The sequence below is a fragment of the Poecilia latipinna genome, unplaced genomic scaffold, assembly GCF_001443285.1.
Source record: "Poecilia latipinna isolate Pla-1442-1.1 unplaced genomic scaffold, P_latipinna-1.0 Scaffold623, whole genome shotgun sequence".
NCBI classification, from domain to species: domain Eukaryota; kingdom Metazoa; phylum Chordata; class Actinopteri; order Cyprinodontiformes; family Poeciliidae; genus Poecilia; species Poecilia latipinna.
Genome location: NW_015113239.1, coordinates 262,144 through 285,490, shown reverse-complemented (window position 1 = coordinate 285,490; position 23,347 = coordinate 262,144). Strand labels below are relative to the sequence as shown.

The window sequence follows — 23,347 nt, the reverse complement described above, 5'->3', positions numbered from 1 at the left end:
ATGGCAACGTTTTACAATGAAGTGCTGAAGGACCTGTGTGTTGATATTTTTACTGTGTTACATCAGCCGCTTCAAAAGCCGAGAAGTTGCTCCTTTGTATGAAGACAATGTGCCACTGTAGTAACATGAGCCTGCTTGAGTAATTCTAGGAAAGAAAATGCTTTTATATAAATGAACATGCATCCGTTTTAAGTGTACAGCACTGTATTATTTTTAACTATATGACTACAAGAAATCTAACTCTATTAGTGGGGAATTGTTGATGAGAGCTAGTCATGCTTGAAATTTCCAAGCTGACGTTGCATTGCTGAGAGATTTTTATTTAAATAAATGTTTATCTGGAGCGTCTTTGTCAAACATGTAGAAGCTGTGCATGGATACTTTCCACCTCATTCTCAAATGCCTTTCAATGTAGGCAAAGGAAATATCATTGCTGTAACCATAACTTGTATCTGAGTAGTTCTTAACTTATACTTATTTCAAATAAGTTGAGATAAACTATATACAATAAATATGAATTTAACTTGCCTGGTCCGTTGAAAAAATTTATATTGTCTTTGTACTGTCTTGATTTTAAATAAATATTTGAACATATTTTGATCTATGTTGTGTTCTTGTGTAGAGGCTGGCTGACTGCTCTGTGATATTGAGTTATATTAATGTTCATATAAAAGCACAATAATGAAAAATGAAGGACTGTGCATGATTGAAACCTATTTAAAAAGCAGAAGAATACTGAGCCTGATTTGCATACTGAGCCTGAAGTTTTACTTTAAAGAGGTGTTATAATATCCCCAAAAATCTTAAGTGAAAAAGTGGACACTGTCAAGTTAGATCCCATGTGATTGAATCTTAAATGGACCTTAGGTGCACCTGAGAGGAATCTGCCATTTTGTGCTTTAAGCCTCTGGCACCTCCAGGTGGATCTTCCTATCATCTACTGCTTCCCCTCTGGGTCTCCTTCTTGGCCAGCAGGGTATAAATCCTTTAATGCCTTATGGTCACTATAGGTGTGATAAAAAAAATAGTAATTCAATTTGAGGCTTTAGGGGTTCTTCATTCTTTTCTTCTATCAAGCAAGAAAGGTTTTTTGCTGCTTAAAATCTCTTCTAAAGTGAAAAGTTGCACTCTTTTTCAGAAACTTTGTCTCTGGTCTCTGTAAGTTCTGTAGAAGGCTTTTTGTGTGGAAAAATTTACTAAGGTCATTCCAATTACTTCCCTGACACAACTGGCAGGAATATGTTTTTAGAATATTGCTCTTGTTGCTGTTTATACACAAACATTTAACTGTAACAAATAATTACTGAAATGTTTAGATGTTTAGATTTCTCTGGTCATGAATCAATTGTATGAATTAGAAACTGAATTGAAAATACGTTTCATACCTCAGTGGGTGAAACAATAATTTAAGACCACATTCTGTAGGTGAATGGTCAAATCTGGTGTGTGTGTGTGTGTGTGTGTGTGTGTGTGTGTGTGTGTGTGTGTGTGTGTGTGTGTGTGTGCGCATTTACCAGGTTTTTATATCCTTATGGGAACCTATAAGGATATAATGTGGGGTTATGGGGACCATTGCTTCTTGTGGGGACATTTTCTTGGTCCCCATGAGGGAAATTGTTATTTTTGGGTTAGTGGTTAGGTCTGTGATGGGTAGATTTAGGGTAAATCTACCCTAAATGTGATGGTAAGGGTATGTGATGGTTAGGATTATGGTAAGGGTTAGGCTGTAGAAATTAATGGAAGTCAATGTGAAGTCCCCACAAGTGATGAAAACATGACTGTGTGTGTGCGTGTGTGTGTATTGTTCAGCTGAGATTTATTTATTTACTCTTTTTACTTAACATTCTATAATGTTTTTACAGATTTCAACCAGAGATGTATAATACAAAACACTTCCCAACATTTCCAATAACATAGACTCTTTGTCACTGCAGACTCCTATTTTTATAACACATTTAATTTTTGCTGGAGTCTCAGAATCCTAAAAGGGAAAATGAAAGAATTAAAACCTTCATGCACCAGCCCTCTTGCATGTTCACTCTCATCATCCCCTGGATTCTTAGATTATTTTGTTTATTTTATCTGTCAATTATACATTTCAATTGTTCTTTTTCCAGCTTGGAATGATGAACAACCCACCTTCAAGACATAAATTCATAAGTATTTCAAAATGTTTCTAGATGCTCCTTATTTTAGATTAAAAGCCAGATATTTTGTCTTAATTAAATTCGGTGCACTCAAGAGATGCTGTTAAATAGAAATATCATATCCTCCTGACTGGGATTCGGATGGAAATTCATTTAATCTGCTTACTGGCGTATGTATAAATTCATGAAAATACTGCTTACATAACAAATTCTCTGAGTGATTGTGCTGAACAATCCAAGTATGTCTCAGCATTTGTTTTTTCTTTAATCCAGATCAAAAATCCTGCATACCATTTATAAGACTTCACATTTAGAGATCTGCAAAATGAAACAATAAAAGATACGATTTTTATTCATAACAAAATGCAACACACTGTGCCCATAAAATGACACAGTCAATATAATAAAATTTATCCACAAACATGTGACAAAGGAATAACAAAGTATTCATTATGACTTACGGTGCAGTATGAAAAACAGGAAAGAGTACTCAAAATACTTCATTTTGTACATGTATATATAAATACAGGACATACAGGGTATCAGCAAAGGAAGAAAGGCATGTTTAATCTCTGGGCAACAGTTTGGGATTTTCTTTTACATTTGATATAGGAACTTTTAAGTTTTCTAAACTTTTCAAAATTTATGTAATCATTAAACAAAGTAATTACATTTAAAATTATTTTGAGCTGAATGTTAAAAAAATGTAGGCTTGATACAAAGACTAAAGCTGTAAGAAGGCACAGACTGGAGCTAAAGGTAAATTTTTTTCTTAACGGGAAACTTAGTTCCTCCACATTGATTCTAGTATAGATGAGCAGCACTTCCCCCTCTGCACCTGTCTTCAGATTTCCGCCTCTTTGTTGGTTTTTCCTCTGGGTCCCTATACAGAGCTTCATCGCTGGCTGCCTGCAGGCTGTCAAAGGTGTTCTGCCTCTCTGATCCCTCTGCATCCTCAGCATGCCTCCTCCTCTTCTTCCACAGATCCACACAGCGGTCCACGCAGCTGAACCTGGCCTCCGTGGTGCATGCGTACATGCCTGCCGGCACTGCCAGCACCATGGCACACACAATGACAATGATGTGGATGAGTCTCTCCCTCTGCTCCAGCTGGCTAATGTCGCTACCTGTCACGAAGACAATGCACTGGCCCTCTCTGGGGGGATGGTTTTTCAGGGTGACGCACACCTCATATTTGGTGACAGGAAGCAGGTCGCTGACCGAGTAACTGTTTATGCCAGGGCCAATGAAGATCATCTCTTTCTTGGGTGAATCGTATTTACCAAAGTGGACAGTGAACCAGGTTTCTGCTGGATTGTCCGTCACGGCATGCCACTCCAAGGTGATACCATAGACAGTCTGCTTGGCGATGCGGATGTCAATGTGAGGACTGTCATTAGATGACAGCATGGGTACAGGTGGAGGAAGGGGAGCTGAAGAAATGGGGGAATCAATGTTGAGTGAGATACCGACAGAGGAGTTGCCAATGAAGTTGTTCGCCATGCAAGTGTAGAGTCCGCGGTCCGCCAGGTGCACGGACGGGATCACCAGCTGGGATGTGATGGTCTCCTCATCTATCTGAGTCTGGGTAGCTACAAGGATACAAGAAAAAGACATCAATCTACCACATTAGAATTAACAAAAATCAACATCTTTCCTTTATTTGCAGCTGTTTCACACCCCAGCTCTTTGATTTCAATTAAATGAACCTCCGTTGTATTTTGTTTTGTTTTTTTACAATTGAAATCTGCTTTCTTTAGGATATAACACCAAATCCTAAATCTGTGCAGATTTGGTGTTGTTCCACTGTTCACTTTTGCTGTGAGCAACCAGGACAAAGGGTGATTGGCTGCTTCTTCTTTCCTCTTTTCTTTACTAGTCAGTGCATATGGCAGACAATACTGTCCCAATTAACAGCTGCTGAAACTAAATGACGCTATGCTATCCAGGTGGTTTCCAAAGAGCAGTGTGAAAGTGGCCCAAACCAGATGAAAGTGTGACATTTTGTGATAGTCCAATCCGACTGAGTCCCTATGATGATGTGAAAGGGTCCCATGCCAGGTTATGCAACAGCAGTTTGAAATATAAACGTACATAACATAAGATGAGTTCACATTTCTTTTAATTTTGTAATAATTGAAACTTAAGACTTACAAGCAAATCCTCTGATGATCTTGAGAGGATACATCCACTGAATGTTTGAAAGTGGCCTGGCTTTGACTTGGCACATCAGCGTTGCATTTGCTCCCAGGGACAAACTAACGTTAGACTCTGCCGCCGAGGCCAGCGGCTTCATGCAGGTTTTCAGCTGGACCTCATGGAAATATTTGTCCACTTTGGTGCCTGGGCCAGAGCACTTCAAGTAAGAGTTCATCAGGATAACAGGAGGGCTCACCTTACGGATGAATTCAACAAAACCTTTAAGGCGGCAGTCGCACGACCAGGGGTTGTCATGTAGAGCTAAGACCACGTTGGAGACCAGACCTTCTTTCCCCCACGCTTTCTCTGCTATTTGGTAAAGAGGCCAATTTGTGAACACTTCCTTTGATGTGATGCTAAGCTGATTGAAGGATAAATCTAAGTAGGTCAGTGCAGGCAAGTATCTCAAAGCGTGCTCCGGCAACACATCTAACTGATTGTGCTTCAGGTCCAAAATTTTGAGCCTTGGTGTGCTCTGAAATGCAGTCCAAGGTACCGAAGTCAGCTTGTTGCCTTGTAGCCTTAGCTCAGTCAGGTTGGAGAGGCCCTCCAGGCTCTTGATGGTCATCAGCGTGATCTCATTGAAATTTAGCCAGAGGAACTCTAAGACATGAACTTGAGAGAAGGAACCTTGGGGTAACTCAGTCAGGTGGCAGTTTTCAATCCGAATTTTAGTAAAATCATCAGGGATGTTCTCTGGGATGTGCTCCATGGGGGTTTCCATGCACAGCAAAGACCTAGAATAATACAAGGCAAAGTGTTTACAAGACCATCTATTTCTGAAGTTCATAAAGTAGATGCAGTGTTTTCTCAAATTAGTCAACATTTTCAGTTTTTGAGATGTTTGTCTTCCATAGAATATTTTAAGAGACATGTAACATCCTCAAAACTAGCCCATAGCTTTGATACATCAGATACTAGATGTTTCTATAGTCTAAGTGATTGCCTACCTTCCGAAGTTATCATTATTGCAGGAGCAACCCAGCAGACATGAAGAGAATCCAGGGGTGATGATGTCAAATACAAAGAACATCCCAAACACAGCACAAAATACTTCCATGTTGCTGGATGAGCATGTGAAGCAGGCCGGTCAGAGCAGAACATGCCTATCGGCTGCGTGGAAGAAAGCCTATTACCTTAATCTCCCTTGACGCAATGCTTAAGACACCAAGTGACATGTGAGACGAACGAAATGAGTATTTATAGCAGTGGTCCACTTCGTCTCAAAAACATTGTCAGATCTGTTGAAGAAATTTTAAACGTCTCCTTCACTCCTTCAATTGTATTTTGATCATATTGGGATTTTTCTTTCAGGCGTGTCCTCAAAATGCTTCTCTTTGGTCTAATTTAATTTATTTGAACCCAACCAAAGCAGCAGCTCTAAATAGGAGGCCCATCTGTACTCAGTGGGCCGGAGCCTGTCAGGCTTAACGGCGCTGAGAGGGAGGGCCGCGGTGAGACAGAGACAGATGTCTGGAAAGGACTGTAATCTGACCTCAATAATCTGAACACTGGCCGCCTTTCAGGTTGCTTGAGTCATCATTTGAAAGGTAGACAAATAATAGCAAAGTAGATTCCATGTTTTATATTTCTCTGTCAACTTTTGAGCAACTTAAATTAAGTAGGTTAATCTCTTGACAAGTAATAAATATAGTGTCTTAGCTTTTAGGTACCATGACATTTACAAATTCAATTTTTGGACTTCAAGTGATGCTATAATATGGCATTAGCATTTTATTTTTTTAGCTGGCGTGACTCCTAATAATGTTTTTCGGTTTTGTCACTCTGGCTGTTCTGTAAGGTTAAACTTATATGTAAAAATCACAATAAATATTCTACATCAATTTTGAAACTGAAATTTAACATTTGATCCATTGGTATGATTGGATTAATAGTTCTAATGCTGTGAGTTAACGTCAATATACGGAGAGATATCAAGAAAAAAAGCTTATAAGCACCATTGAATATAAAAAAATATTTATTTTCAGTTGTTATATGCATATCATTGAGATTACAAATGTTTACATATTATAAAATGCACTGTTGTTTAAGTTTCTGAGCCAACAACCAATCTGGCACATTATGCTGTATGCATACACATTATGCTGTATGCTGACATGCAAAACAGGCTAAACAAAAGGTTGGTGCTCTAAACTTTTCCTTTTATATTTCAGACTTAACACAAAGCAGAAGTTACTCTTAGGGTGAAAAAAATATAACTGACTGGGTTTATGAGAGTTGAGGACATCAAGAGAATTTTCTTGGAAAAAACATCACTTTAAATGGTGCATCACAAATAAAAAAGGTTTTTTGTTTTTTTTTTATAAATACAGAATATTAAAACCAGTCTGTTTTTACTTTCCTTTTCCCTTTTCAGTCAAAGAAATTATTGATTTAGTTCCTGTCAAGGCTGTAAATTAATCTCTTTTGACCATTAATGACAGAGACAACTCCACCAAAAAAATGTCCATTTGAGTCTTTGACCAGTCCAGTCCTTTTTTCGATAAACATTCCCCAAAAACAAAGTGCATCTTCTTGACACTGTCTGCTCCGTTTTAACAGAAGTATTCATTAGGCGGCCCCTCAGTCCTCGCTATAGCTTCTGAATCAACACTTGACCTCGCTGACAGGAGCCTGTTGGATTCGTCGGGGTTTAGCCTGGTCAGATATTCCCCCTCCATCCCTTTAGCCTTGCCTCCAGGACCAAGAGTCTCAAATGTTACGTAGGAGTCTTGTATGTCTTTTGTCTGCCGCCCCAGCATTTTTTGGCAACGCTTCTTTATTGCCCCACAGCACACAATCAGAGTCAGGGGGACTGCAATCACACATGCAACAGTTATCACCACCACATTAATGAGCTTCTGTGTGCCACTGGCACTGGCAGCCTCATCCGTTGAGAAGATTACACACTGTTCCTTTTTCGGAATCAAACCTTTGACACAAACGCATGCTATGTACTTTGTCTTTGGTACAAGGCCTTCAATGGTGATACGGTTCTTTCCGGTACCCACATTAATACGACGCATGTCTCTCTCACCAAAAACGGCATATAGGACACTGAATTCGGTGGTGTTTATGGCTGTGGGGGCACGCCAGTTCAAAGAGACGGTGTGATCTGTGTCTCCAATCACTTTCACCGATCGCACTACCCTCTTCTCGGGAACTTGCTGTAGGGACGAGGCATTTGCCACCAAGTTGCCTAAACCTTGACTCACCTCCCCTGACTTTAGAGGGTAAGAATCTTTGGACTGTCCTTGAGAGTTTCCATCAGAAACACTGTAGCTCTCAATTTCATATCTCCCAGTCACTCCTTTGCCATTAAGAGGTTCAATGATGGGTTGAGCTGCAGTACTGGTGGGTGGTGGAACATATCTCGCAATGAGTTTTTCCTGGTAAGCTGCTCTTCCCATGCTCCCAGGTTTCTTTCTGCTGCCTCTCTTAGAAACGCCACCAACTGCTTCCTCCGACCGAATGGAATCAGTGATCACTAAGGAGATGATGGCATCCGCAGTGCCCACAAAGTTGGTGGCTTTGCACACATACTTTCCAGAATCCCTATAGGAGACTGCGGGGACGCTCAGAATTGACCAAATGATGCCTTCCTTTGAAATCTCTTGCTGAACTGAAAAATCCAATAAATACACAAATAGAGTTAATTATGACACACAAGGGAAGAATTTTAATCTCTCTGATATTAAGTGTTGGACAAAAGTAACTGCTCTGAACTCACCTGTGCCATTCATTTTCTTGCCATCAGCACGGCTCCAGGACAGGTCCGGAATGGGGACGCCAACAGTGCCACACCGCAGTAGGACATTGTTGCCCAGTGAGCTCCGAACACGAGCCACAGCTGTGTGCACCCTGGGGGCCTGGCACCTCTGAAGCTCTGCTTCAGTAAAGAAAACCCCAGACAGGCTCTCAGGATCAGCGCACCTCAGCCGAGTGTCAATAAGTGCCACGGATGATGAGGGGGACTTCTGAAACTGAATCAGGTCGTAGAGTCGGCAGTCACACAGCCATGGGTTATCATGAAGACCTGCAGAACCAGCAATGAACAAATGCTATAAGCTTTGACAACATCAAGTTCAGAATTAGTCAAACAGCCTGACACACTACAGAGAAGAACTATAGACTAATCCCTAACTCAAAGAGGGCAGCTCTAAAAAGAAAACTTTCCAGTATCCCAAACGGTCAGAGCTTGATCCTCACCCAGAATTAGCTTAGATGACTCCGAGTCTTGGGGAGGCTTCACGCTCAGCCACATTGTGAGAGCTTCTGCTGGAAGGGTTGTGAGGCTGTTGCTGGATAAATCCAGATAAGTGACATTTTTAATGTAAATGGTGGCCGAGGCCGGGATAGAGGAGATCTTGTTGTTGTGCAAGTCGAGGAGCCTCAGGATGGGCATGTCACTCAAAGCTTCCCAGGGAAAGGAAGTGAGAGAATTTCCGTCCAGCCTGAGCTCATCCAGATTGTAGAGGCCTCGAAAACTGTCTGCATTAAGCGAGTTCAGGGAATTGAAAGACATCCAGAGAAACTCCAGGCTGTTGAGGTAGTGAAAGTTATTGCTGGCGATGCGTGTGATTGCTGTCTTCTCTATGCGTAGCTTTGATGTGTCGGATGGGAAGTTTGGAGGAATCACAGTAATCTCTGGGTCATTGCAAAGCACACTCCTGTAAAATAAAAAAAGAGTAGAATTGTGATTACTTTAAGCCTGAAAATAAATCCAAAAATAATAATGAAATTTGAACTTGGGAAACTTATAGGTGAATATTTGCAGAAAAACTAGATATCTATAAGCTTCTGTTTAAAAAAAACAAAAAACAATCATTCTGAGGGAAAAGGTGGTAACCTATTGTTCAGTTATAAGCAAAGGAGATTAAAGAACAGCGCAGGGCAATCGCTTATTACAGAGTGACTGAATTGTAGAAAGCAGCAGGAAAAGCAGTTGGCATGCAATACAAATGTAACAGCTCCCAATGCAAACTAAATTAAAATAACTTACCTTGCCTTTGATCCGTCACTTAACTTGTGAAAGAAGCAGCTGCATTGTGCAGGACATGATGTGCTTAAAACAGGGAAAAAAACTAAAGCCAAGCAAAAAGCAGCAGCAAAGTGCCGGCTCATGTTTCCCCCCTATCTGCAAGCAACTAAAGCTCTACGAGACTAAACTACGATTAATTAAAGAGCAGCAATTAAGGTCTAACGGAACGTCGGGTACATGGTGGTGGTTCGAGGCTCACGGCTCCAACTGCTCCGCCTGCTCTGAATCCACAGATAAAAAAGGGATAGGCAGGGATTAGAAGAGGACTTGGGTTATTTTCATTCACACGATTAGGCTATTCTTTCCCTGAAGCTGATAGGCTGCATGCTTTTCACATTCAGAACTGCTTTCCAGACTGTTTATTGGCTGCTAGAAAAAAAAAAAAATAAAATAACGGGACATTGAATGTGCCATCACAAGACTCAAACAGAAATGAAAATAACCAGATTTAGCACTTTTGAGTATTTTGTGCAATACATTTGTGTGGGAAACTTTAGCAGCGATGTCAGTATTAGTATTTTTGAGTTCTTACTTGTAATTATTATTGTTTTCACATAGAAGTAAAAGGATACAAAGTCAAAATTACACTGGTTCCCCACTAGATGGCAGTTGAGAGTAAAAAGAGGTACAACGTGTTTTGTTTTGTTTTATTCTGTCTTGTTTACATATCAGTACTCAGATCTCATGAAGAAACCATGTTGTTGAAGTGCATCTTTGTCGATTTATCCATTCTTTCTGACTACAATAAGTTCCCATAAGAAGGCAAAATGTACTTTATACAAACCGAGTTAGTTTTAAACTTTGCATTGCTCACATTCATCATATGCTTAAATTAAAATGTGTAAATTCAAATACAAATCATCAAGAGCACATAATAGTATATTCATGCTTATGATGAATGTGTGTATTCTTCCTTGCTGGGCGGGAATAAATGTGTATTTTGTATCCAGCCTGTAAAGTGTGTCTGCTTGTGACACACTTTCTGAATGAGTCACAGACCCTGAGGGGTTTTTGCAGGTCCAGGAGTTTATTGACATGGCAGCTCTGACGGGATTTTAAATCCTTTAATCCAGTCATCTCTCCGTCTCTTTATCATTTTGTCTTTGTTCTGTTTCTTTATACAGAGGCACTCCTACATAAGAAAAACGTCCATTTCTGCACCTGTCTCCATTGTAGCACCTCATGATTCCGAAAATGACAAATTCCATGCACTTTCTCCTTCCCTTTGTTCTGCATTCTAGAACAACAGTTTGCGATTTTACAGTCAAAAACTTGCTGATGAAATGGACCAACTTAAAGCATCGCATTATTGGGTAATTCAAAGAAAATGACACATCGTTTTTAAATTTTTAAAAAATGAATATTTGAAAAGCTTCCTGGGCATTTATGTTCCATCCTATTTCTTCAATGTGTTGTTCACTTATGATCTCTAACAAATTTCCGAGGCCCTCACAGAATAGTTTTAAATGTGCCGAGATTAAAATGCACACAGGTGGACTCTGGGTGGTAATTAGGTCACTTCTGAAAGCACTGAATTTTATTTACAGTTATCAGAGTAAATGGGGGGAACACAAAGCAATTCCAAGTTTTTTTTAGATTTGCATACACTAAAAATATACAGATTGCCTCCTCTTCACAGTTATACCTTACTTTGTGTTGATCTGTCACATTAAATCAGATTGGAGTTTGTGGTTGTCATGTGGTAAATAGTGACGTTTAAGGAACGTGAATAGTTTTGCAATGCACTGTAAAACAAAACTACTTTCATTTCAGCGATTTACCTCTGTTGCAACAGTTGAACCTTTGTTTCATTGCAAAGCTAAAAGATTATCTTGCAGTTATTAACTATTTGCCAAGAGACTAATGTTCAAATGCAACAAAAGTGCAAATACAGGCAGGGCAATAAGTTTAGCTCATATAGTTTATTTATTTTTTTGTAGAAATATTTAAACTAAATAATGTTTCTTTGTGGATTTTTTTTATTTTATTTTATTTTATTTTTGCAACTCACAGACATTTCCATTTTGGACTACATTCTTTCAAATATCAAAATCGTTAGGAAATTCATTGCCCTCTGATTTTATTAAACTTTTCATCAAAAGGTTTTAACTTGGCTCATTTTACAGAAATCCACTACAATCATTCTCTGTAAGGCTGGCTCAGACCAGCTCCGCTTTCATCACCCTTAGCTGTAGTAGCTTAAAAGATTGTGTTATTGAATCTTGCGTGTTGTGAAATTTGTCACAGAGTTGCTTTATGTTCCAGCATGACCTCACACTACAGCTTTAGGTATCGGGCCTCTTGTTTGGGTTAGCGATAGCGCAGAGATAACTTTCTGCATCGAATGCTCCACATGAAATCCCAGCTTGTTTCTGTCGTCGGAACGGCAGATGCAGACAAGCTTCGATGTTGTGGCTCTCCTCTGTCTGGGACCCGGAGTTGTACACAATATGGGAGGATTCAGAAAAATTGGATTTTATAAGCCCATTGGGACACATTGTTGCTGCATGGTTAATGAGTTTGTGGTAATCTGGTCACAGATTAGTGGAGCCATCAGACTCAGTCCAAATGTTGCATTTTAAAAGGTTGAGGTTGCTTTGGGTGAGTGTCACAATTTTCTGCTGTCCTGATTTTTTTTTAGGGGCTATTTTGGTCAACAGATAAGCATTTAAATAAATGAGTTCCTGATGTTTTCAGTGACCTTTCACATTAAATGCAGCATGTGAAGTAAACAGGATCCATATTAGCAAAAGGCCAACATGTGAAGTGCTCTGCTTTTTACAACCCTGAAAGCCACAAACATCAGCTATTCCGATTTTTTAAATTATAGACTAACACAAATTAGCATTTGAGGTGAATTCAAGTCAAAAAGTTGATCATGTATTCCCTTACAAAGTTCTGGAGGAGAACCAGTTACAGGCTGCAAAACAATTAAGACTGAGTATAGGGTTACACTTTAGCAAAACCAGACTGAATTATTATTGGACTTTGATTTAACCATGTAGAATATAACTGCCTAGTCAAAGTACAGATCCAAATCCAGGATGTCTGTGTCGAGATTAAAACACTGATTTTCACAATAAATTGAGTTAGGTGTTTTGCTAAGAAGAATGAGCAAAGCATCTTCTCTAAAGCTTGTAGAGACAGATCTCAAAAGAGTTGCAGATGTAATTATAGTGAAAGATGAGCACTAACATGTAAAGCTGGTTAATTATGTGCACACATTTCAGATTTTGAGTTTGAAAGATTTTAAAACCATCTTGTTTTTCTTCTCATTCAAAACAATGGACAACTTTGTTTTTGATACAACATAAAAAATAAGAAACGTTTCACATTCGTGAATACTTTTGCAAGGCATATTACACTTTTCCTACACATTGCCAACATTACAACTTGCAATTAAATAAATATGTCAGAGTATCTATATTCTTGTTAGATACTCTTTGGCTTTTTTTTTTTAAATTAGGATCAGGGACACCTTTTAAGCAGTTCCTATTCCAATTAACACCTACAGCTGCTGCCAACTAAACTAGAGATTACAAGAAGACAAAAGTGATAAACTGGTTTGATTTCTGAAGAGTAAATCAAAAGAAGAAAAGAGCACAAATATGATCTTAACAGCAATTTTTCAACAAGAAATGAAATGTTAGAGCTGAAAAGATAAACAGGAAGCTTTGAAACAACACAGTAAATGAGATAAAACATAGTCTAAAATTAGAAAAAAAAGAATTAAAAAGTATTTTCATTTATAGTGTGTTTATTTCTGAGTGTTGTATTTAGATCTTCTCAAAAGAAATTACAGTAAAAGATACATAAACTGTATAGTCTGAGAAAAGACCAAAAAAAATAAATAAATCCCACCAATTTCTCTGTCATCTTTTGTGTTTTGCAATGTAGATGAGTACGGCTGTTTTCAATAAAAATGCTCACTATTCCCATTATAAACCATTTGAATTATGAGGAAAGACTGTGAGATTGAGTCCAAATCGCTGCTTAAGGACAACATTTCCCATGCTCCCATTGTTTCCTTATCACACACTCAAAGTTGAAGTACAGGAAAGGCTATAATTTCTGTCCACCAGCATAGGTTACACCCATTAGACATTTCTCAGCCTTCAGATCAAATATTTATTCAGAAAAGACCCTGAGATTGTTTTCTTTCCTTTTTTATGCGATCAGTAAAATTGCGAGTTTGCTAAAAGTTTGCTCGTTAGGACATTCCGCCGAGGATTGCAAAAGTGGACGGGGGGTGAGGGGAGTTTAACCCAGATTAGTGTCTTTATGCTTTTTCACGTGAAAGAGCCTTTATAAAAAAGGCGACATCTTGAAGGAAACGGTGCTTTGATTGTTGCTGTTTGAAGGAAAAGAACTGAGTTTGCAGCTAAGTTTACTTTCCAAACATGGGAGCTTATACACTACCGGAGGGATTCTCGGACTTTGACATGTTTGCATTCGGCTCTGCGCTTCTTGTTGGGGGTAAGTTTGCAGATCAGGATGGGATGTTTGTGCAAGATTTAAAGAGACAGGCACCTAAAAAAACACAAAAAAAAAACACAAAAGTTGAGCATTTCAATTACAATGGTTGAAAGGTGCCGTTTTGTGTGGTCAGGAAGTCTGATGTCTCGATCCCCTTGCAATAAATAAACTTCATTTTTAAAAAGAAGATAGTAAAACAGGTTTAAGTTGTGAATGTGCGTCAGCTGTAGAGGTTCTACCTTGAACAAACCCCTCCTCTCCACAGTTTTTATGCTTCAGAGAGTGTTCTTTTTTCCACAAATACAACACATTTCTTATAAAACCCAAACTATATTTTAAAGAATCAACATTTTGTGCAGATTAACAAAGTTAAAGCTAGCTTGATTGTACGTTTTTTATGTCCCGTCTCCTCAAACGTGTTCAAGTACCTATGTAAAATACCAACTGATTTGATGTGCTGGCTCATCCCTGTAAGGATCTGATGCCATCAGAAGCTGGCTGTAATTTATAGTTTCACAATTGAAACTATAAATTGTATTGCTACAATTGGAAATTGGAATGCAATGTTTATGTTTCAAATTTTAAATGCTGAAATGAATCCTGTTGCACAGTAACAATGGATTACAAAGTCAATCGACATCAAATCTAACAAGTAAAATTGCAAATATTTTATATGTATGACATAAGGTTGTATTTTAATGCTTGTTGTTTTGATCTGTTAAACTTTTTTTCAGTTTTGTCGACTTACCAAATTTTGCTTCTGTTTTCTTCCTTATACTCAATCAATTGTTCACATGTCCCATGCAGACTGAAAAATCTATTTTTTATTTATTTATCATATTCACTGAATGCATTTAAAAGTAGGCATTCTTGCTATTTTAGCCATAAACTCATCAATCAATAGTATGGTTTTTGATCAACTTTGTTTTGGATTTTAAAATAATCAGAAAAAAAAAAAGTTAGGGAAATGAAATGCACTTTGAGGCAAATGTTGAAATGGTTGCCTCAGTTAAAACTGAATGCCTAAACACTTTCATATTGCATTATTGAACACTTTTAATGTAATGCCCTGCCCATTCAAGGTAGGTGGAAACGTTTTAAAACTGTTTCCACGTTCAAGTTTTTAAAACATGTGATCATTGTATCATAGCATACCATTGGCACAGTGACCATTGTTGTATAAGGCTCTTGAAAAGATCAAAAACAGCTGTTGGTAAAAATCTGGTATGCTTGTGAAAATTACAATACTGTAGAGATATTATCATTATTATTAACCTTTTTGTCCCTAGGAAAATCCCTCTTAGATTTAAAATCCCTTTTCCAAGAACTCCTGGCCAAGACTGCCAAGAGCATGGTCTACAGAAGATTAAGAGCAAAAAAAAAAAAAAGTAATTAATTAATCAATTAAATTTTTCCTTCTCAAAACCAGCATGAACAGTCATTAAAAACATTTGGTGACAACAGAACCTTTAGGTTCACGTATTCCAAGAAAATGGAGCAAGAAAACTGAAAAGATTTATTTCCAAGTTCCAATATAAAGACTATTTCTGTCCTCTGCGGTTGACCACGATCGCACGATTTTATTTTTCTTAAACCTCTCAAAGAATTTATGGAAAGATTGGGATGATGATTGATGATGTGTGGAACGCTCTGACTTGTTTTCTCCCGCAGCGGTGCTGGGATTCTTCCTCAACGCCGTCAGCATCCTGGCCTTCCTCCGAGTGAAGCAGATGCGAACTCCCAGTAACTTCCTGGTGTTCAACCTGGCCTTGGCCGACATCAGTCTGAATGTAAACGGTCTCACGGCTGCTTATGCCAGCTACCTCAGGTAGCAACCCAATGTGGAAAACTTATATTGCTAAGACTTTTCTTCAAAAGTAAGGGTACTTTGGTTCTTTACAGAATCTGCTAACATTTGAATACAGGAGCTTATTCTGCTCAAAACAAGTCAGCTTCTGTCTTTTATAATCCAGTCTACAATCCACTTTGCTTGGACTCAAGGTTTTGCAAGCAAATCTGCAGGATTTTAGAAACTGCACAGTGAATCTTAACACTTCAATAACGTGGATAAAATAAAAAAAAATAAAAATCTCAACAAGCTTTGTTCAGAATGTTTCGTAATCTTAATTTTACTGCAGTACCTATTTATAACTTTTTTCGCCAGTGAGGGGTTTCCTTTTCTCGCTCACGCCCAACTTTAACATGGAGTTACTTTATCTTCTTACAACAGTGCAAGAGTTGCCCCACTTGCAGTCAAATCTTTATTTCTTTTAAGTTCATACAATTTAATTCATTCGAAATAAATCCCAAAGTTTTATGACGCATGTGACGTAATGCAGCCTTTGTTTTGTGGATCACCAGTGAGGGAGATTTGAACCGATGTTTTAATCTGTTGAGAAATCCTTGTTCTGTTCTGCGTAACAAAATTATACAGTTAAAGGAACTGTGATTCATGTTTCCTCATGCTTTATAGGTACTGGCCGTTTGGTCAAGATGGTTGTAATTTTCACGCTTTCCAGGGGATGATATCAGTCCTGGCTTCTATCAGCTTCATGGCTGCGATCGCGTGGGACAGATATCACCAGTACTGCACCAGTAAGTGGGAAAAAAAAAAAAATCCATTAAAGTACAAGAAGGAGATTTCAAGTTGGATTCCCCTCCCCATTTGATAGAGACTTATGTTCTCTGCACCCATATATTTCCTGATTTGTAAACCTGAGATTAAAAGGTTTCAATGGTGTCTCTGCTAAAGGTTTGTAGATACAGTTCCACCCCGTTAGTTCACATCTTTAAGATTGGGTACAAACTCAATTCCAGTCCTTAATATCTTGCCGAAGAATGATCACGATTTTCTAGGCAGGAGACTCTGAAGGAATTCATGATATTTAAGGTGTGTTTGTGCTATTTGGCTTCAGTGCCTCCTGGATAATAACGATCATTCTACTGTAGAACGCCACTCGCATTTTAATGTGTCCAGCATGAGTTGCTGCAGTGATTGATTGTAAAGTGACTGTGTAGGTTCTTGACCTACAAAAGGGCGCCGTGTAAATAAAGTTTACGTACATTGCTTACTGAATTAGTTTTGTGCCAGATTGATCCTGGAGTTACCTCACTAAGCCACTAATCCTGCCTTATAGTGCAGGCCTTAGTACAAACCTAAAGATTAGGACGTCAGATGATAAAATAAATTAAATTAGTATCTAAACAAACTTACTGCAGTTTGGTCAAGATGGTTGTAATTTTATATATATATTTCAGAAATTGTAATGGGTTCTTAACAGTGATAATCTCTGGGGGGGAAAAAAAGTCTCAAGCACAGACCTTGGAAGTGAGTGTTTTGTTAGATGATTTCACCCTTAGTTAAGGCATCAATCAACGATTTATGTGTAATCCACAGATAAATTTATTTAATTAGTAAAACTAAATGGCGAAAAATTGTGTTCTTGCATTTAACTTGACTAGAGAAATAATTTACATTCACTGCAGTAAGAAAAATAAAATAAAACAGTTTCATTTCATTTGTGTTATAATCAAGCATCTTGCCTGCATCCAATCTGACTGCCGTTGCAGGACAGAAGCTCTTCTGGAGCACGACATTGACGATGAGCAGCATCATCTGGATCCTGTCCATCTTCTGGGCCGCCGTTCCGCTCATGGGATGGGGCGTCTATGACTTTGAGCCAATGAGGACGTGCTGCACGCTTGACTACACTAGAGGAGACAGGTAGAGTTATGTAAAATTACAGAATACACTGAGACTAAATGCTCCGGTCGACAGAATTAATTATTCTATATGAATTCCCTTTATTTTAAGCCATAAACCTTTTTTTTTTTTTTTCATTCTGACAGGGACTACATTACCTACATGCTTACTTTGACGGTGCTCTACCTGACTTTCCCAGCTGTCACCATGTCTTCTTGTTATGATTCTATCTACAAACACTTCAAGAAGATTCATCATCACAGGGTAAATATGCTGAAATGTCCCTTTAGGCGCAGCATTGAGTTCTGGCAGAGACATATATAGGTGGAAGAAAGTTGCTGTATATTTATAGTTGCTGATTAAAGAAGTAAATCACAAAATTTTGCATCTGAAAGGAGCATGTAAGCCTTGAAAGGAAATTCCAATGGGGGATATTTGTGAAATGATCTCATCTGGAATACTGTAAGAGTTTTTGATCACATTTCATCCAGTGATATACAGGGAAGCTGAACTTTTTATGTGTTTGCATTTAACTTGACAGCTGTTAACTGTTCGCTTCAATCATGCATTAAACATAAAACTGTCTTATTTGGCTCTGACATAAAGAATGATTCCTATGGTTACCTAGGCATGCCTCCAGGCAGATTTTTTTTGTGTATAATTTCTGTTTCACAAGCTATTTCTCTGCTTCCAAGTTTACTTAAATCACATCACGCTGAATTAAGCAGCATGTAACACTGTCCACTTATTTTTCAGTTTAACACCAGTTTGCCTTTGAGAGTATTGCTTTCCTGTTGGGGCCCTTATGTCCTCATGTGCATCTACGCCTGCTTTGAGAACGTGAAACTTGTCTCTCCAAAACTGCGAATGGTAAGCTTTTATATCAAAGTATGCTGCTTCTGTATCCAGGACTCCTACAGTTTCAATTTCATAATTCCAGATTCAAATTTTAATTTTAAATTGACTTTATTGTTTATCTATGTAAGTGTGTATATATATATATATATATATATATATATATATATATATATATATATATATAACAAAATAAGGGAAGAGGTCTAAAGACTCAAAATATTTTTCATACTCCATTTACTTTTTCCCTGCTGGATCTTGAGAATATTCATAGAAAATTCCACAATTTTCCAGACTAAGAGTCCTGTGTATCAGCAATGACTTTTTTTGTCCCTCTAAATACTTACAAAATTGTTGTCATTTTTTATTTTTTTTGCAGTTGCTTCCAGTTATTGCAAAAACAAATCCCATCTTCAACGCTCTTCTCTACTCATTTGGAAATGAGTTCTACAGAGGAGGCGTTTGGAACTTCCTGACTGGACAGAAGATTGTTGAGCCAGACGTTAAGAAGTCCAAATAAATAAGACCAATTAACATGTTTCTCAAATCATATAAAACTGTAATTCGCTCTTATGATAGGCTCCTTATACTAACATACTTAGATGGGTGATGGCTGCACACTTGCTCTTCTCTCCCTTAATTAGACAGTAGTGAACCCTCTGGACAGTCTTTCTGTTTGAACCCGTCTCATGATGGATTTGTGAAACTTAAACATTTTTCTTCACCAAACAACTTCAGATGTTTTCATTGACATTCTACTCAGTAAATGAATGCTGCTGCTGCTGCTTGTGTGCTTTGTTGTAAAGCTGTTGAACCTGCTTATGCAACGTCTCTTTAATGAGAGGAAGCAGTTACTGTGTTAAGACTATCATATGCTTAGTCTAATCATTTTTTACACGTAGAGTCTGATTATTGGAGGAATAAAGAGGTTATTTTAGAGGTTATTTTACTCTAGATTATGGGAAAGATTTTTTTTTTTCTTTCAAACAGACTTTAAACTGTGTAAATAGAGCCTTTCCACTCAGTAGAAGCTGAGTGGAAAGGCAAATAATGGGGGGAGTAATGACCTGTAACAACTAAAACAAAAATCAAACTAAGTTCTTTAAAGATTACAATACCAAGAAAACGGTTGACGGATTTAACTTGAGTTACAGTTGTTGTTGTTGTTTTTACATCCATGGCATTATTGGTCATTGATGTCATTGTCTGTCAGCAGTTAAATATACTCACTCCATAAATAACCTGCAATGAGGCAAGTCTTAGTTACACTAACCCCGGCTGGCTGTCGGCAGAAACAATCCTCTCAGTCAGTGGTTCAGTCTTTTGGAGGACGAGTTGTCTGATGAGCAGCACTAATGCAGCCTTTAAAGTTCAACATAAGGAAAGTGTGGACAGTTAACTGACATCCTTTATTTCAAAGTTAAAGTTGCAGCTCTTTGATGTATTTATTTGGGATTTGCAGTTTATAGACTAGCACCATGTAGGACATAAATGTGAAGTTACGCTTTAGAGTATGCTCAATGACAGCAACAGTATTTTTATATATATATATATATATGCATTCAAACACTAAAGGCAACACTTTCACAAACACGTTATGTAGAACTGAGTGTTTAGCTGACTTGGTTAAATACAAACTGTCGGAAATGCAATTAGTTTATTGGTGATCCTATCATGGCGGCACTAATAAACCAGCAGCATCAGTGGGTTTTGAGGTTGGTGAGCTGTGGTCTGTTGTGTTTCAGGTCCAAACCCTCAAAAATCAGCATCAAGTCAAAATCTCAACAGTTCAAACCCATAAATCCAAAAACGGCTGCCAGGTGCACAAAAGTTGCTGCAAGTGAAAAATGTTTATATTTCTGGTGATATGCAAATCATTAAATCAGGGATATGCAACTTCAGGTCAAGAAAATGATACTACAGTGCACATGTAGAAGAGATATTCTCACTTTTTGGGTGGCGTTGTGGCATTCCACTCATTTTCTAGGAGCTTAGACGTTTAATTTGAGTGTGACGTCATGCCCAGGTCCACTTTTAGACATTTAAGAGCCTAAAAGTGGCTCTGAAATGTCAATTTTTAGACACTCTACTTGGAATTCTAACTTCTGGGTCCATTTAGGGTTTTTTTTGATCCCCTAAAAGTCAGAGTTTCCAACAACGAAGTGCAAGGTGGTGCCTAATTCCTGTAGATTTTGACAGCTCCTCGTCATTTCAGCAAATCGTGCATTTGCCACCTTACTTCTGCATTTTTTTTTATTTTTTTTTTTGCAAATGCAGAAGTAGGATTTCTGTATGCACTGCTATTTACCAAATTTGTACCTGGCAGGGTGAACCTATTAAACATTTGTAAGCATGACTGATTTTTATTTTTATTTTTTGGAGTTAAGGAACTTCAGCAAAGCTTTTTCTTTGAAGAAAAGAGACTGAACTTGTTAGATAATGAATGCCCGAATGAGACTCTGACTCAGGAGAACTGCTTACAGACGTCTCTGCATCGGATAAACACAAACAAGCCACTCGTTGGTATGTAACACATACTCGGAGGAAAAAGATTCTTCCTTAAACTGCAGGTGCCATCTCATTTACCTGGGTTGTTGAAGGATTTCCCAGAAGACTGAAGAATCCAACGGATTAGCGCCCAATTCCTGGTAAAAGCGGTCCAATTGGCTAATCTCTGATCAGAAATAAGAGGGTGTGTGGAGTCGTGATCTAATTTGGTCAAAGCCTTGGAAAGAAAAAGTGGCCACACACTCACAGGAGAAAAGCAAAGCTACTTGCTGCAAACAGATTAAACCTTGTTAAGCTACCAACACATTCTGCTTCAAATTGGGCTTCAACATTTCAGTAGAGTAGGAATACAGACTGATACAGGCCAAAATACGACTGTCAGTGAATGTTGCTTAATTAGCATTAGGGATCACATTAACATTTTGCCACCTTAAAGCTTTAAACTTAAGTGGATTTTAATTGGATTTCGTTCAACAGACCCGACACAAAGACGTGCGTAATTGTCTCAGAAAGTGGGAGAAAAATGTCACGATATTATAATGTGTCCAGTTATGCAAAGCTGGCAGACATGTCCGATCGGCCTTGGAGATGGATCCAGATCCAGAAACACTGGACACAGCAAATCCTTGATACACCAGGGCTGGACACAAACGGACACCGCAAGTATTATAAAAAAAAAAATGTTGCAAACCACATGATGCTGAACAGGTTTTAGTATAGAAAAGCAAAACTTTGCAGGAACTTTACACAAAATTGGATTAAAACAGTAATGCAAGATGCAAGTAATGATATAAAAAAAAACACTCTGTAGCAAGTTAATTAGACTTGGTCTTAATTGGGTTGGACAAAAACCAGCGCACACACCTCAGCTGCTGGCAGTTTGGAGTATCCAGCATGGAGAAGTCATGAGGCTCATCAACTAATCAGATGAGAACTTTGGGAGACATGCCACACCACGCAGCAAAAAAAAATAAAGAAACCATGGATTCTGCCTTTTTATTTCAAACGTTTAAAATCAACACAATTCAAGGAGGCAACCAAACTTTCATTTTAGGCAAAAACACTCTCCTGGCTAGAGTTTGTGCAGTCAAAGTTTCCACCACATACTTGTTCTAAGAAATACAGATATATTTATACATTTATTAACTATGAGAAATATTCACTCACACTGACTTTTTTTTTTTTTTTTTTAAAACTTAAGTGTCATAATACCACTGATGCACTGGAACTTAGAAATATCATTGATGTGTGGTAAGAGGTTGTTTTTGTATTTTTTTAAAAAAAAACGTCTGCAGGTTCAATGTGTGTGAGAAGCGATATTTGGGTTGTTTACAGCCCCTTGCTGTGTTATAATTCAAACGCCATTTTAAATGTTCATTGAAACTTTAATGGCAGATCTGACTTTGGGATGAGGGGGTTAATTGCTTATTTTACCTCTAAAATCACCACCATTTTGTTGAATCCTGCAGTTTATAATCCTCGCATGAAAGGGTTAGAAAAACTTTATTTTTTATTTTTTTGTAAATTTTGAAACTCACAGCACATACAAGACTTCAGTCGGTATCACAAGCATGATTATTCCTGTGGAAGCTACTTAGAGAAGAAACAAAGGTCACTGTAAATCCTTTCAACATTACACACAACATGTTACAGGTCAGATTATATCACAGCCTAGAAAGAGACGTAATAAAAAAAAAGTATTGTCTAAATCTCAGTTGTGTGTTATGTAATTCTGTGTGGAGTTTTTCTTTAGCTCTTAAGAGATGGACTGAAAATGCGATTTTAACTCCTCACAGCAGATTAATTTAAAGATGTCATACATACCATGAGGATTTTTGTATGACATATCTTTTAGGGGATTAAACTCAATTTGCATAAAAGAAGATGGATCTTTCCTTTTTTTGCATGATACACTTCTTATGCACAATGTCCACACATTAAGATTACAACACATCATCAGTAACTCAGGAGGATTATTCTGACACTTGTCTATTTGATTTTGACAATTTAAAATAACGAGTCAGCAGAGATTATCCATACAGTCACATCTCTGCAAAGCCTTTCATCTGACAGATGTATTAAAAAAAAAAAATCAAGGCATAGCTGCCGTATAGGATTTTAATATAAACGCATGAAAATGAAGGGAAAAAAAGGTATTTATGTAATGGCTGCTGCAGTGCCAAGCCTCTGTCATTAGTAAAATTGGGCAGTTATTTCCAGCGGCGTACTAATCCTCCAGTTGGTGTATTCATGCTGCCTTTTCTACTTCAGATAATCCACTGAATACTGAGAGCAGCAGTCAATATAATCCACTGTTTTAAAAGTCCTACAACGTCCCACAGAGAAATCATGACGGTAAAAGACACACAGCTACAGGAAGTTTTTATTATTATTATTATTATTATTATCTTTATTAAC

The 23,347-nt window shown here is 38.0% G+C and overlaps 3 protein-coding genes across 3 annotated transcripts; 1 reads left to right on the top strand and 2 right to left on the bottom strand.

Moving 5' to 3' along the window:
• Positions 1-2,476: 2,476 nt before the first annotated feature.
• LOC106954054 (leucine-rich repeat, immunoglobulin-like domain and transmembrane domain-containing protein 2) lies at positions 2,477-5,645 on the bottom strand. The gene is made up of 3 exons (XM_015043286.1): positions 5,297-5,645; positions 4,302-5,083; positions 2,477-3,739 (listed from the first exon to the last, which is right to left on the bottom strand). Exons 1-3 carry the CDS (start codon positions 5,404-5,406, stop codon positions 2,952-2,954), a joined length of 1,680 nt encoding a protein of 559 aa, XP_014898772.1. The 5' UTR covers positions 5,407-5,645; the 3' UTR covers positions 2,477-2,951.
• Positions 5,646-6,306: 661 nt separating this feature from the next.
• On the bottom strand, positions 6,307-9,632 carry lrit1b (leucine-rich repeat, immunoglobulin-like and transmembrane domains 1b). The gene is made up of 4 exons (XM_015043285.1): positions 9,349-9,632; positions 8,556-9,016; positions 8,077-8,382; positions 6,307-7,968 (listed from the first exon to the last, which is right to left on the bottom strand). The coding sequence occupies exons 1-4, from the start codon at positions 9,468-9,470 to the stop codon at positions 6,902-6,904; spliced, it is 1,956 nt and encodes a 651-aa protein (XP_014898771.1). The 5' UTR covers positions 9,471-9,632; the 3' UTR covers positions 6,307-6,901.
• A 3,795-nt stretch (positions 9,633-13,427) lies between these two features.
• Positions 13,428-19,365, top strand: rgrb (retinal G protein coupled receptor b). The gene is made up of 7 exons (XM_015043284.1): positions 13,428-13,863; positions 15,535-15,691; positions 16,337-16,458; positions 17,434-17,587; positions 17,713-17,830; positions 18,323-18,436; positions 18,801-19,365. Exons 1-7 carry the CDS (start codon positions 13,788-13,790, stop codon positions 18,939-18,941), a joined length of 882 nt encoding a protein of 293 aa, XP_014898770.1. The 5' UTR covers positions 13,428-13,787; the 3' UTR covers positions 18,942-19,365.
• Positions 19,366-23,347: the final 3,982 nt, after the last annotated feature.